Source organism: Gracilinanus agilis, chromosome 4 (assembly GCF_016433145.1).
Source record: "Gracilinanus agilis isolate LMUSP501 chromosome 4, AgileGrace, whole genome shotgun sequence".
Classification (NCBI taxonomy): Eukaryota; Metazoa; Chordata; class Mammalia; order Didelphimorphia; family Didelphidae; genus Gracilinanus; species Gracilinanus agilis.
In genome coordinates, this window is record NC_058133.1 from 241,784,315 (window position 1) to 241,798,464 (window position 14,150).

The window sequence follows — 14,150 nt, forward strand, 5'->3', positions numbered from 1 at the left end:
GGCCAGTAATAGAAAATATTTATATGGCATAGTCCTGAAAGAATAGTGCCAAAACTCAGAATGTTCATGATGTTCATGATGGAAGCCAAACAACAAAATAGAACAAAATCTGAAAATTATAGCCCTTTGTAACTTCTGGAAAAATTCTAAAACTATGGTTTAGTGAACACCAAGGAAGCAAAATGTTAGAAGGGCAGGAACACCAGCTCTGGAGTCAGAGGAACCCAAACTTAACTTCTGAAACGTAGTCTCTGTGTAATTTTGAATAAGTCATTCTTTCTAGGTCTTAGTACCCTCATGAGTAAAATAGAGGGTTTGGACAAGATGGCCTTAACAGGTCTTTTCTAGCTCTAACTCTATAAACCCATCTAGAAAAGGAAGCAGTGATTACAAAGGACCAGCTTTGCTTAAAAATAAAATAAAACCAAACAAAAACAAAATAAAAACAGGGGAATGCTGAAGAGAGTGTTTACCTAGGTCTTAGCAATATGAAAAAATAGATATAAAAATATAAAGTATTTTGTATTTTATACCGCTTTCGGGGAAAAGATAGATCTATATTATATAATAATAATTCAGAATCGTTTGAATGTCTGGACTTCAAGCATTATTAGTTCATGGATGACTTGGCAGGTCTTCAGTGTGTGCTTGGCCCTAGAGGGAAAAACCAGGAGTAATGGGAAAAACTGAAAGAAGCAAATATAAGCTTGATATCAGGAAAAAGTTCATAACAATTGGAGCTATTCAAAAGGGGAATGTGATGTCTAATTAAGTAATGCATTGTCCTCATTGAGAGACACAGGATTACTGGTCAGATTAGTTAGATATCTGCTAAAAACCTTTTTAACACTTAAATTTATGACCCCCTGATTCTCTCTCCTTGCATTATTGAGAGAAGAAACTAGTTCTACCTGAGCGGGGTATCATTTTTATTGTTCTACCACCTGGTGATTTTTTCAAAATATTTTCAAAAACAAGTTTTTCTTTAAAAAAAAATCTCTGACAATTTTTAGAAAAACCTACTCGTGCTTCAATTGTATATATTTCAACTTATTAATTCTTTAAATTAAAATCCACATATATTTATAGCCTAACTATCATTTGCAAGGCATTATGCTAACAATAGGACACCAAAACAAAAACCATATTCCAAGAGATTACATTCTACTTCAAAGTCTCTTTAACTTTCCAGTAGCTCTGGTAAAGTTAACAGGATTTTTTTCCCTAGAGTACAAAAGAGTACCAGAGTACCACTGCACTTAACCAGCCCTCATGAACTCCCCATGAAGAAAAGGAAAGTAAACAGAAATGTCTCTTCTCCGAGAGTAGGAAATAAAACCTTCTGTCCAGGGCCATGGTAGATGCCTTCAGTTTACTTTGAGCTTTTTTATTTGTGGCCTCTGAGTTTCTTCTCCATTATGAGTCTGCTTGGATCCTTGCCCATCATCATGTCCACAGCGATCTGCACTAATAGCAGCTTTTCTGAACTGTCTCAATTCCCGTTTCTCTTTCCTCTCTACCATCTCTTCAATCTCATCAGCAAACAGGGCTTTGAGAGGAGAGATCAGCTTAGGAACTGTTGAGAAGTCTCCAAAGCAGACCTGCAGTGAGAAATGAAAGAATATATTGCTCAGAAAAAAAGGCAACAGCTGTCAGTGACAAAAATCATATTCCAGAGGCACATACTTTTCCCTTACTAAGACAACTTCCAGTTCAAGGATCTTAGCCAAAATGGTGTTTTACAATGAAGGCAGAAGCTAACTGAATAAGTCGTTCCTGATTTCATTATATAGCAATAGCTAATAGTCACATCATCAACCCATTATTAAAAATTAGCAACTGGTGACTGCCTTTCCCTTCAAACATGAGACAGAGTACTATTTAAATGTGTACTGAACAATACAGATAAAACAGTTTTAATAAGAATCAATGCAGAGGGGCAGCTGGGTGGCTCAGTGGATTGAGAGCCAGGCCTAGAGATGGGAAGTCCTAGGTTCAAATCTGGCCTCAGACCCTTCCTAGCTGTGTGACCCTGGGCAAGTCACTTAACCCCCATTGCCTAGCCATTACCACTCTTCTGCCTTGGAGCCAATATACAGTATTTCCTCCAAGATGGGAGGGAGGGAGGGAGGGAGGGAGGGAAGGAAGGAAGGAAGGAAGGAAGGAAGGAAGGAAGGAAGGAAGGAAGGAAGATTGCATTATTTATTTTTCAGTCAAACCTATTATTCATTATTACAGGCAGCCAACATCTAATTCTGGGTATAACAAAAATGAGAAATCTATAACAAACTAGTTGATTAAGAGAAAAGGGAATTGTGGAACTGTGATTCAAGGAAAGCAAATGTGCATAATGCAAACTTTCTGCCCCAATTTTCAACTAACTTCATCACACATAGTACACATACCTTCATGTGGTCAAATGCAATTCCAACTTTCTCACTGAAGTCTGGGCTGAAAAGGGGGATTTTGGCATAGCGCTGACTAAAGTGGTTCAACATGATAAACTTGGCATTCATCTTTACCCCAACTCCAATTGCCTGAGACGTAGTGCTGCATACAAGCAAGGGAAGCAAAGTATTACTCAAAATGTAGAAGAAACAAAAGGGTGTCTAAAACCTTTAACTTTCAAAAGAAAATGACCTCAGATTTTGAAATATCTACTTTCCATTTGTCTTCTGACTAGTTTTTAAACTTCTTTAAAGGCAGAAATTAGGTCTTCTATTTATTTCGCATACCAATAAAAAACTACAAAGCCAATAAGAGTGGAAAAAACACTGGAATTATAGTCAGGAGACCCAGGATTCTTTATCATCACACCAACCAATTGTATGACCTTGGGCAATAAAACTTTCCAATCATGGTTTTCTGATTTGTAAAATGTAGATAATAAAAATATTTATTCACAGGTTATCATGAGAATTATAGAGAATAGTGTAATTATATCTACATTAATACATAATAATATATCATACTAATTAATATGTATTAATTTAAAAACAGCAACATACTATAAATTATTTAGGATTCTACCCTCCATACTGAGAACTCAATAAAAATTACATAAGATCACCCTAAACTCCTCCCTCCAATCTGTAGTTCTTGGCTTCTAATAGTATTTAAGGTCAGATATATTTAGAATGGCCTCTAAAATTTTAAACCTCTTTAAGCAACTATTCTACTAAGTAAAGCTGTTGACCTTCTAGATCAGACTTTCAATGGTTCTAGACTGCAAGACTAAAAGAACTGGTAAAAGTGATTGCATAACTAGAAAATCTTGGCCAGACTACAGTTTCTGTGAAAAATATCTAGAATATTCTGTTGTTTTCTCAGTGGTGGCTAACTCTTTGTGACTCTATTTGGAGTTTTCTTAGCAGATACTAGAGTAATTTGCCATTTCCTTCTCTAGCTCATTCTGCAGATGAGGAAACTAATGCAAACAGGGTTAAGTGACTTGCCCATGGTCACACAACCAATAAGTGCCTGAGGCCAGATTTAAACTCAGGAAGATGAGTCTCCTGACTCCAGGCTAAGTATTCAATCAACTGCATCACTTATCTGCTTGACAGTCTAAAAGTTTAGTGATTATGGTTTATAGGTAGAATAATGAAACTAAAAAAGATGTGTGCAATATCTATATTAAGAATTCTGGATGTCTGTCTGCAAGTATCTGGAGGACTATCAAATGGAAGAAGGGACAAAAAACAAAAAAAACTTTTTAAGGGACCCAATAAGCTCAATTGACTTATATCCCTATAAGAAAAGAAGATATTGGTAACTCTTAAATATTGTTAATACCAACAGGGTAGATAGAGAAGTATTATTAGAGGGAACAGGGACAAATTGATTAGGATGAAATGTCAAGCTATATGTATGTATGCATATATGTGTGTATATACATACATACATATATATATATACACATAAAACTAGAAGTAAAAAAAGGAGATAATATTAAGAGAAAGGGAAAAACAGACAAAATGGAGTAAATTTATATTTCATAAAGAAGTACATGGGGTAAACAAGGGAGAAGACCCATACAATGGAAGGGTAAAGAGGTTGGAGAAAGGAAATACTTAATTCATCGAAATTAACTTAAAAATCAGATCCATGGGGCAGAGAACTGATTCGTGCCCTATAGAAAATTAGAAGGGTAACAAATGGACTGGAAGGAGGGAAGCAATACTAGGGAGGGAGAGGGCTTGAGGGGGAGCATAGCAAGCTTTAAACAACAATAAGAAGGGAATAAGAAAAGGGAGGGGGGGAGAAAGGGAGGTACAACAAGGGAGGGGATTATAAGAACTGATTAAAAACAAAACAATGGTATAGAAGGAAATAGTGAAAGAAGAAAGGACAGGACAAGGAGAGAGAATCAAAATATCTGGGAATACACAGTTGATTATTAAAACTCTGAATGTGATTGGGATGAATTCACCCATAAAACAAAAGCAAATAGCAGAGTGGATTAGAAACCAAAATCCTACAATATTTTGTCTACAAGAAACACACATGAGACAGGTAGACATACATAGAAAAAAATGAAAGGATGGCGAAGAATATTGGGCTTCAAATGAGAAAAAGAAGGCAGGGGTTGCCATCATGATCTCTGACAGAGCCAAAATAAAAACAGATCCACTTAAGAGATAGGGAATGTAATTACATCCTAATAAAAGGTAGTATAAACAATGAAGAAATATCAGAACTCAACATGTATGCACCAAACAGCATAGCATCCAAATTTCTAAAGGAGATGCTAGAGGAGTTCAAGGACAAAATAGATAGCAAAACTATACTAGTGGGTGACCTCAACCTTCCCCAATCAGACCTAGATAAATAAAACCAAAAAATAAATAAGAGATAAGGGAGGTGAATGAAATCCTAGGAAAATTAGACTTAATAGATATATGGAGAAAAATAAATAGGGACAAAAAGGAATACACCTTCTTTTCAGCAGCACATGGAATATTCACAAAGATAAAACATGTACTAAGGCATAGAAACATGGCAAACAAATGCAAAAAAGCAGAAATAAATTCAACCATATCAGATTGTAATACAATAAAAATAGTTATCAGTAAAAATGCATGGAGAGGCAAACCAAAAACTAATTGGAAATTAAATAATATGATTCTCCAAAACCACTCAGTTCAAGAAAAAATCATAGAAACAATTAATAATTTCATTGAAGACAATGACAATGATGAGACATCCTAACAAACTCTGTGGGATGCAGCTAAGGCAGTACTCAGGGGGAAATTTATATCCCTGAGTGCATATGTTAACAAATAAGGGAAGGCAGAGATTAATGAGTTGGGCATGCAACTTAAAAAACTAGAAAGGAAGCAAATTAAAAATCCTCAGATGAAAACTGAATTAGAAATACTAAAAATTAAGGGAGAAATTAATAAAATCCAAAGTAAAGAACTACTGAATTAATAAATAAGACTAGAAGCTGGTAATTTGTAAAAACAGATAAAATAGACAAATTACTGGTAAATCTAATAAAAAAAGGAAAGAAGAAAACCAAATTGACAGTATCAAAGATGAAAAGTGAGACCTCACCTCTAATAAAGAGGAAATTAAGGCAATCATTAAAAACTATTTTACCCAATTATATGGCAATAAGTACAGCAATCTAGGTGATATGGATGAATATTTTAAAAAATATAAATTGCCTAGATTAACAAAAGAAGAAATAGAATACCTAAATAATCCCATATCAGAAAAAGAAATTGAACAAGCCATCAAAGAACTCCCTAAGAAAAAATCGCCAGGGCCTGATGGATTCACAAGTGAATTCTATCAGACATTCAAAGAGCAACTAATTCTAATACTATACAAATTATTGGATATAATAAACAAAGAAGGAGTCCTACCAAATTCCTTTTATGACACAAATATGGTACTGATTCCAAAACCAGGTAGATCAAAAACAGAGAAAGAAAACTACAGATCAATCTCCCTAATGAACATAGATGCAAAAATCTTAAATAGAATACTAGCAAAGAGACTCCAGCAAGTGATCAAGAGGATTATCCACCATGATCAGGTAGGATTTATACCAGGACTTCAACATTAGGAAAACCATTCACATAACTGACTATATCAACAAGCTAACAAACAAAAAAAATCACATGATTATCTCAATAGATGCTGAAAAAGCCTTTGACAAAATACAACACCCATTCCTATTGAAAACCCTGGAAAGTATAGGAATAGAAGGACCTTTCCTAAAAACAATAAACAGTATATATCTAAAACCATCAACAAGTATCATATGCAATGGGGATAAATTAGAAGCCTTCCCAATATGCATGAAACAAGGATGCCCATTATCTCCTCTATTATTTAACATTGTACTAGAAACACTAGCAGTAACAATTAGAAAAGAAAAAGAAATTTCAGGGTATTAAAATAGGCAATGAGGAGACTAAGCTATCACTCTTTGCAGATGATATGATGGTATACTTAAAAAATCCTAGAGAATCAACTAAAAAGCTAGTGGAAATAATCAAAAACTTTAGCAAAGTTGCAGGATACAAAATAAATGCACATAAATCATCAGCATTTCTACCATTTAAAATCACCCTAGACAATATAAAATACTTAGAAACTTATCTAACAAAACAAACACAGGAATTATACGAATACAACTACAAAACACTTTCCAAACAATTAAAACTAGATCTAAACAATTGGAAAAACATTGATTGCTCATGGGTAGGACAAGCTAACATAATAAAAATGACCATTCTAACCAAATTAATTTACTTATTTATCGCCATACCTATCAAACTACCAAAAAACTTTTTTACTGAATTAGAAAAAACTATAACAAAGTTCATTTGGAAGAACAAAAGATGAAGAATATCAAGGAAAAAAATGAAAAAAAAAAAGTGAAGGAAGGTGGCCTAGCAGTACCAGATATAAACTATACTATAAAGCAGTAGTCATCAAAACAATATGGTACTGGCTAAGAGACAGAAGGGAGAATCAGTGTAATGGACTTGGGGTAAGTGACATCAATAAGACAGCGTATGATAAACCCAAAGAGCCCAACTTTTGGGACAAAAATCCACTATTTGACAAAAACTGCTGGGAAAATTGGAAAACAATATGGGAGAGATTAGGTTTAAATCAACAGCTCACACCCTACCCCAAGATAAATTCAGAATGGGTGAATGACCTGAATATAAAGAGGGAAACTATAAATAAATTAAGTGAACACAGAATAGTATACTTGTCAGATCTCTGGGAAAGGAAAGATTTTAAAACCAAGCAAGAGTTAGAGAAAATTACAAAATGTAAAATAAATTATTTTGATTATATTAAATTAAAAAACTTTTGAACAAACAAAAACAATGCAACCAAAATCAGAAGGGAAAAAATCTTTATAACAAAAAACTCTGACAGGGGTCTAATTACTCAAATATACAAGGAGTTAAATCAATTATATAAAAAAATCAAGCCATTCTCCAATTGATAAATGGGCAATGGACACGAATAGGCATAGAAATCAAAACTATCAATAAGCACATGAGAAAGTGTTCTAAATCTCTAATAATTAGAGAAATGCAAATCAAAATAACTCTGAGGAATCACCTCACACCTAGCAGATTGGCTAAAATGATAGTAGGAGAGAGTAATGAATGCTGGAGGGGATGTGGCAAAATTGGGACATTAATGCATTGCTGGTGGAGTTGTGAACTGATCCAACCATTGTGGATGGCAATTTGGAACTATGATCAAAGGACTATAAAAAAATGCCTGCCTTTTGATCTAGCCATACCATTGTTGGGATTGTACCCCAAAGAGATCATTGATGAACAGACTTGTACGAAAATATTTATAGCCGCGCTTTTCGTGATGGTAAAAACACTGGAAAAGGAGGGCATGCCCTTCAATTGGTGAATGGCTGAACAAATTATAGTATATGCTGTTGATGGAATACTATTGTACTCAAAGGAATAATAAACTGGAGGAATTCCATGTGAACTGGAAAGACCTCCAGGAATTGATGCAGAGTGAAAGGAGCAGAGCCAGAAGAACATTGTACACAGAGACCAATACACTGGTAAAATAGAATGTAATGGACTTCTGTACTAGCAGCAAAGCAATGACCCAGGACAATTCTGAGGGATTTATGGAAAAGAACCCTACCCACATTCAGAGGGAGAACTACAGGAGTAGAAACACAGAAGAAAAACAACTGTTTGAACACATGGGTTGATGAGGACATGATTGGGGATGTAGACTAGAAACTACCACAGCAATGCAACTATCAACAATTTGGAAATAGTTCTTGATCTATGACACATTTGTTAAAACCAGTCGAAATGTGCGTTGGCTATTGGTGGGTAGGGGCGAAATAGGAGGAGGCCAGGGGGTGGTGAAGGGTAAAGAAATAACATGAATCATGTAACCATGGATAACTTTTCTAAAAAATAAAAATTATTAAATTAAAAAAAAAAGAAAGATACTGAGACATCAAGAAGTGTTAAGAGATCGCATAAAAGACAAGAGCTAAGGAGCAAATTACCTGTGTGTCTTTTCTTTTGCTTCCTCCTCTAAACCATCTTCCAAAGTAGCTTCATGAATAAGCATAGTAGCTCCTTTCCCTAAGGAAAATAAGTTAATACAATCTAAATATTAGTGTGTAGGACCACTGTTTTTATTTCCCTGGCCAGGGAATTCTTCCTCTTTGGCACTAATACCATTGCTTATAAGATGGCTCACAGAGGTGCTTAAAGTAGAAGGCAAGAAGAATCCAATGTTAATATAAAAATACATGAAACTATAAGTGATTTCTTATATTCTATTCCACCTACTAAAATTTCAAATATCAAAACTTAACCAAATTTATTACCCATATGCTAACTTACCCAATTGGACCAGAGCATCACATGGCATGGTATCACCAGAGTAGACTATTTTCCAGCCTGATTTGTGGACGAATGCACAGCCAAAAGCATTCTTACAGTGCTGAACCAAACATGTCTGAAACTGAATGAAAAAAGATGAAGGGCTTTGCTGCCCCAGCTCCCTCACTTTTCTCCCTAACTAGTAGAATCCATACCTCTTCCAAATCATATTTTTCTAGCAGTGAAGTAACCAATCTTGCAATCATGGGTTTGGAGATTTCAGTTTCTTTCTGGAGGCACTTAGCAGGGATCATACTGTGTAGAAAAAGAAGAAAAAAATTCAAATCTAACTTTGGGTCTTGCTCTAATGAGTCCAACTTACAGAGTTACTAAGAAATATGATTATACACAAGTCATACAGAAGTAAAACAGGACAAAGGTTAAACAGAAAACAATATGTCAGGAATAGTTTTGTTAAGGCAAGAGTGGATTCAAATTCATAGCTGCTTGGGAAGCAAAAAGATTAAGTTCAAGTTCTTTTCTCTCATATTTTGTTACTAGTTCTAGGCTTGAACAGTATCTGCTTTATGGTTCTGATGCAAACGCCAGATACATGATTCCTATTACCAAGACTAAGATATCCAAGCAAGCATCAAGAATTCTAGAATAAAAGTTCTTTATCTGGAGCCCATGAACCTATTTTCAAACATTTTAAAAACTTTATTTTAATATAGTGGCTTCATTTGTAATCGTATATATTTCAATTTATTTGTTTAAAATACTCTTCTCAGGAGGAATTTATAGGCTTCCTCGGATTACCAAAGGGGTCATGACACAAAAGTTTAAAAAGCTTTGTTCTTCAAAGCCTCCTGAGAAAGAGTAGGTATGGGGAATGGTAGTGTCAGTGGATAAGCAGGTACTAATCACTTACTTGACAGCACCTAAAATCTCCTGACAATGATCATTATACTGCTGCAACCATGTCATGACTTGAGTAGGTGCTATTAGTAATAACGGACTGGATGGTTTTCCCAATGATGTCTAAAAAGCAAAACAGAAAAGAGTAATAGAATAGATGCTTCTTTAGGAAAATTCAACAGAAATGGAAAAAAATGAGTATTTTCTGTATTTATATATGTTATATATAAGTCAACAAATTCTAAAATAGCCAGTAAAAAAAACAACTTAACTTACCAAAGCATGGTTTCTCTGCAACAGGATATTTAATAAGCCCTAGAAAATAAAAGGTAAAAGATGGAGGCAAATAGGAAACCAGTTTAATTTTCTCCTTCATTTTTACCTTTATTTTACTTAGTTCTAGACTTCAATTTCTCTAGTATTTGCCTAGTACATAAGAATCCTACACAGGGTTTTTATCCGAAAGCTTCTGAATTCTATAGGGGCAAATGTGAAAATGGCCTCATTTTAGCTTCTACTGAAATTCTAAGGATAAAGGAATGATCTACATATACATCAAATCATCAGCCCCCACAACTGACTGTACATCAGCTACATTTAAAAAACACTTCTGAGGAAGTAAGATTTAAGAAAAATTGTGAAAGGTCAAATCCAAATTAATCCTAATCCATTTGTTAATCATTAAACAATGCCTGGGAAAAATAAAAAGACAATAAAGATTTACACAGCTTTTCTCAAAGGAAACTACTGTAATTTAAAAACTGAATATCTCATTTCCAATAAGAATAAAATACAGGGACAACAGAATCGGGAGCTTTGGGTTAAGACGGCGGCAGAGTAAAAAGCAGCTGCTTGACTTCTCCTAAACCACGCATACAGGATTCTTCAAAAAGACATAAAAACAAATCCAGAGGAAAGAGGGGACCCCACAACAGGGCACAGCATCGGAGGTACATGGAAACAGGGCATTTCCATGCTATAAAGGGGTGAAACAGCTCCTACAAAAACACGAGCGGAGCAACCCCCTCCCCCACCCCTACCTACAACACCAAAGCCAGCGCACGGGAGTCAGAGCAGGTTTGGAGCACCCATTGGGTCACTGGCAGCTCACCAGGGCTTGTTCCTGGGAGCAGCAAGACTTGGGACCCCCCAGGAGGCTGAGGAACTCGCGGACTCTGAGCGCAGACCCTGAGCGCAGACCCTGAGCCCGGGCCCAGGCGAAGGGGCTGACACAGGCGTCGGTTGAGGAACGGATTAAAGCTTGGACTGAGGCGTGGATGAAGGGGCTGATTCTGAGTGCAGGAGCTGACCTTGAGTGGGGACCCAGTGCAGAGAGGTGCTTGACTGCAGAAGCAGCTCCCTGAGACTGTTAAAGGAGCTTAAGGCAGAAGAACGAGCAAGGAGACCACCCAGGAGGCTTGTCCCAAAACAACTAGACTTGAGACCTCAGGAGATTAAAGAGCACAGACAGATCCTGGGCACGAGCATAAAGCTGAGAGGGCACTCAGCTTACAATGGCAAGCCAGAATTATCAGGAAACCAGAAGAGAAAGATGAAGAAGAAAAAACCTTTAACACTTGACAACTTTTACACAGAAAAAATCCAGACAACTGAGGAGAACACACAAGTAACCATATCCAAACCTTCCCAAAACAATGAAAACGGGTCACAAGGTCTTGAAGAGTTCAGATCTGAGATCATGAGAAAGATGGAAGAGATCAGGCAAGAAAATAACAGTTTAAAAGACAGAATTTCACAATTGGAAAGTGAGGCAAGTAAATCAAAGACCAGAAATGACCACATTGAAAAGGAAAACCAGTCTCTAAAGGCTAGAATTGGGGAATTAGAAAAAGATGCCCCCAAATCAAAAGAATTAATAAGCAAATTGGAGACCAAAATCAAACAGCTGGAAAACAGGTCAGACCAAACTGAAAAGGAAAATCAAAAGCTTATAGCAGAAAATCAGTCTCTAAAGACAAGAACTGGGCAAGTAGAAGCCAATGATCCATCAAGACAGCAAGAACAAATAAAACAAAGTCAAAAGACAGATAAAATAGAAGGAAACATAAAATATCTCAATGAGAAACTGATAGATCAAGAAAATGGGTCTAGAAGAGACAATGGGTCTTCCTGAGAAAGCAGAAATTAGTACAAATTTGGACTCCATACTAAAAGAAATTATTCAGCAAAATTACCCTGAAGTTCTACAACAAGAGGGCAATATAGACATTGAAAGGATCCATAGATCACCCTCTATATGTAAACCTGAAAAGACAACCCCCAGGAATATAATAGCCAAATTCAAGAGCTTCCAAGTAAAAGAAAAAATTTTACAAGAAGCCAGAAAGAGACAATTCAAATATCAAGGAGCACCAATCAGGATCACACAGGATCTGGCAGCCTCCACACTACAAGACCTCAAGGCTTGGAATATGATATTCAGAAAGGCAAGAGAGCTGGGCCTGCAACCACAGATCAACTACTCATCAAAATTGACTATATACGTCCAGGGGAAAGTATGGGCATTCAACAAAATTGAAGATTTCCAAGTATTTGCACAGAAAAGACCAGGACTAAATGGAAAGTTTGATATCCAACCACAAAAATCAAGACAAACATGAAAAGGTAACTAAGAAACAGAGGGGAAAGAAAGAAAACTCATAATTTTTAAATTTGCCTCTTTAAGGGCTTCAATAAGATCTAATTATCTGTATTCCTATGTGGAGAAATGCTATGTATAATTCTCTGTAGTGAACTCTGTTCACCATTATAGCATTCACTATTATAATAATTAGAAGAATTATTCATAGGGAGAGGTTGGAATACTAAATGGTCTCAGATAATATGGGTGGGAAGGAAAGAGGGGGATGAATAGTAGAAGACACCAAGAGATTCTTGAAGGAATAAGAAAAATAGGATATTCTATTACACACAAAGAGGGCATGGGAAGGGGAAGGGATGAATACTATTATAAGAAGGAGAGGAAGAGAGCATTAAGAGGTAATATTGAAACCTTACTCTCAGTGTAATTAACCCTGAGAGGGAAGAATAGTTATATCCATTGGGATATAAAACGCTATCTAACCCTACAGAGAAAGTCAGAAGGGATAAACCAAGGGCAGCAGGGGAGTGGGAAGGTCAAAAAAGGGAGGGGAGAAGAAGGGGGAGGGAATTCATTAGACCATTAAAAATAAAAATAGGAGAATAATAAGGGAGGGGGTAGAAAGGGAAACTAATCAAGGGAGGGGATAAGGGATACCAGCTTAAAGCAAACCACTGGTTTAAAAGGAAATAGTTTAAGAAAAAGGGGTAGGAATAGGGGAGGATATGAAAATGTCAGCGAATGCACAACTGATAATTATAACTCTGAATGTGAATGGGATGAACTCGCCCATAAAAAGGAAGCAAATAGCAGAGTGGATCAGAAACCAAAATCCTACCATAGGTTGTCTACAAGAAACACATATGAGGCAGGTGGACATACACAGATACACAGTTCAGGGCTTGAGAAAAATCTTTTGGGCATCAAATGAGAAAAAGAAGGCAGTAGTGGCTATTGTGATTTCTGACAAAGCCAAAGTAAAAATAGATATGATTAAAAAAGACAGGGAAGGTCATTACATCCTGATTAAAGGAGGTATAAACAATGAGAAAATAACACTGCTCAATATGTATGCACCAAGTGGCATAGCACCCAAATTCATAAAGGAGAAACTGGCAGAGCTCAAGAAGGAAATAGATAGTAAAACCATACTAGTGGGAGATCTAAATATTCCTCTTTCAGATCTAGATAAATCAAACCAAAAAATAAATAAGAAAGAGGTAAGAGAGGTGAATGAAGTCCTACAAAATTTAGATTTAATTGATATGTGGAGAAAAATAAATAGGGACAAAAAGGAATATACCTTCTTTTCAGCTGCACATGGTACATTCACAAAGACTGACCATGTAATAGGGCATAGAAACATTGAAAACAAATGCAAAAGACCAGAAATAATAAATGTAACTTTCTCAGATCATAATGCAATAAAAATAATAATTAGTAAGGGCACCTGGACAGGCAAATCAAAAACTAATTGGAAATTAAATAATATGATTCTCCAAAACCAGCTAGTCAAAGAAGAAATCATAGAAACAATCAACAATTTCATTGAAGAGAATGACAATGATGAGACATCCTACCAAACTCTGTGGGATGCAGCCAAGGCAGTACTCAGGGGGAAAGGTATATCCTTGAGTGCATATATTAACAAACTAGGGAGGGCAGAGATTAATGAATTGGGCATGCAACTTAAAAAATTAGAAAGCGAGCAAATTAAAAATCCCCAGATGAAAACTAAATTAGAAATACTAAAAATCAAGGGAGAAATTAAT

The 14,150-nt window shown here is 35.9% G+C and overlaps 1 protein-coding gene across 1 annotated transcript in view; it reads right to left on the reverse strand.

Annotated features, from left to right (window-relative positions):
* Positions 1–548: 548 nt before the first annotated feature.
* Positions 549–14,150, reverse strand: part of ELAC2 (elaC ribonuclease Z 2) — a 68,267-nt gene continuing 54,665 nt past the window's right edge. The window contains exons 15-22 of the mRNA XM_044675181.1: positions 10,984–11,042; positions 10,053–10,091; positions 9,790–9,899; positions 9,074–9,173; positions 8,880–9,000; positions 8,537–8,615; positions 2,406–2,550; positions 549–1,601 (exon numbers count right to left, since the gene is read on the reverse strand). Of these exons, the coding sequence (XP_044531116.1) occupies positions 1,368–1,601; positions 2,406–2,550; positions 8,537–8,615; positions 8,880–9,000; positions 9,074–9,173; positions 9,790–9,899; positions 10,053–10,091; positions 10,984–11,042 (887 nt within the window). The 3' untranslated portion in view covers positions 549–1,367. The remainder of the gene's footprint in view (positions 1,602–2,405; positions 2,551–8,536; positions 8,616–8,879; positions 9,001–9,073; positions 9,174–9,789; positions 9,900–10,052; positions 10,092–10,983; positions 11,043–14,150) is intronic.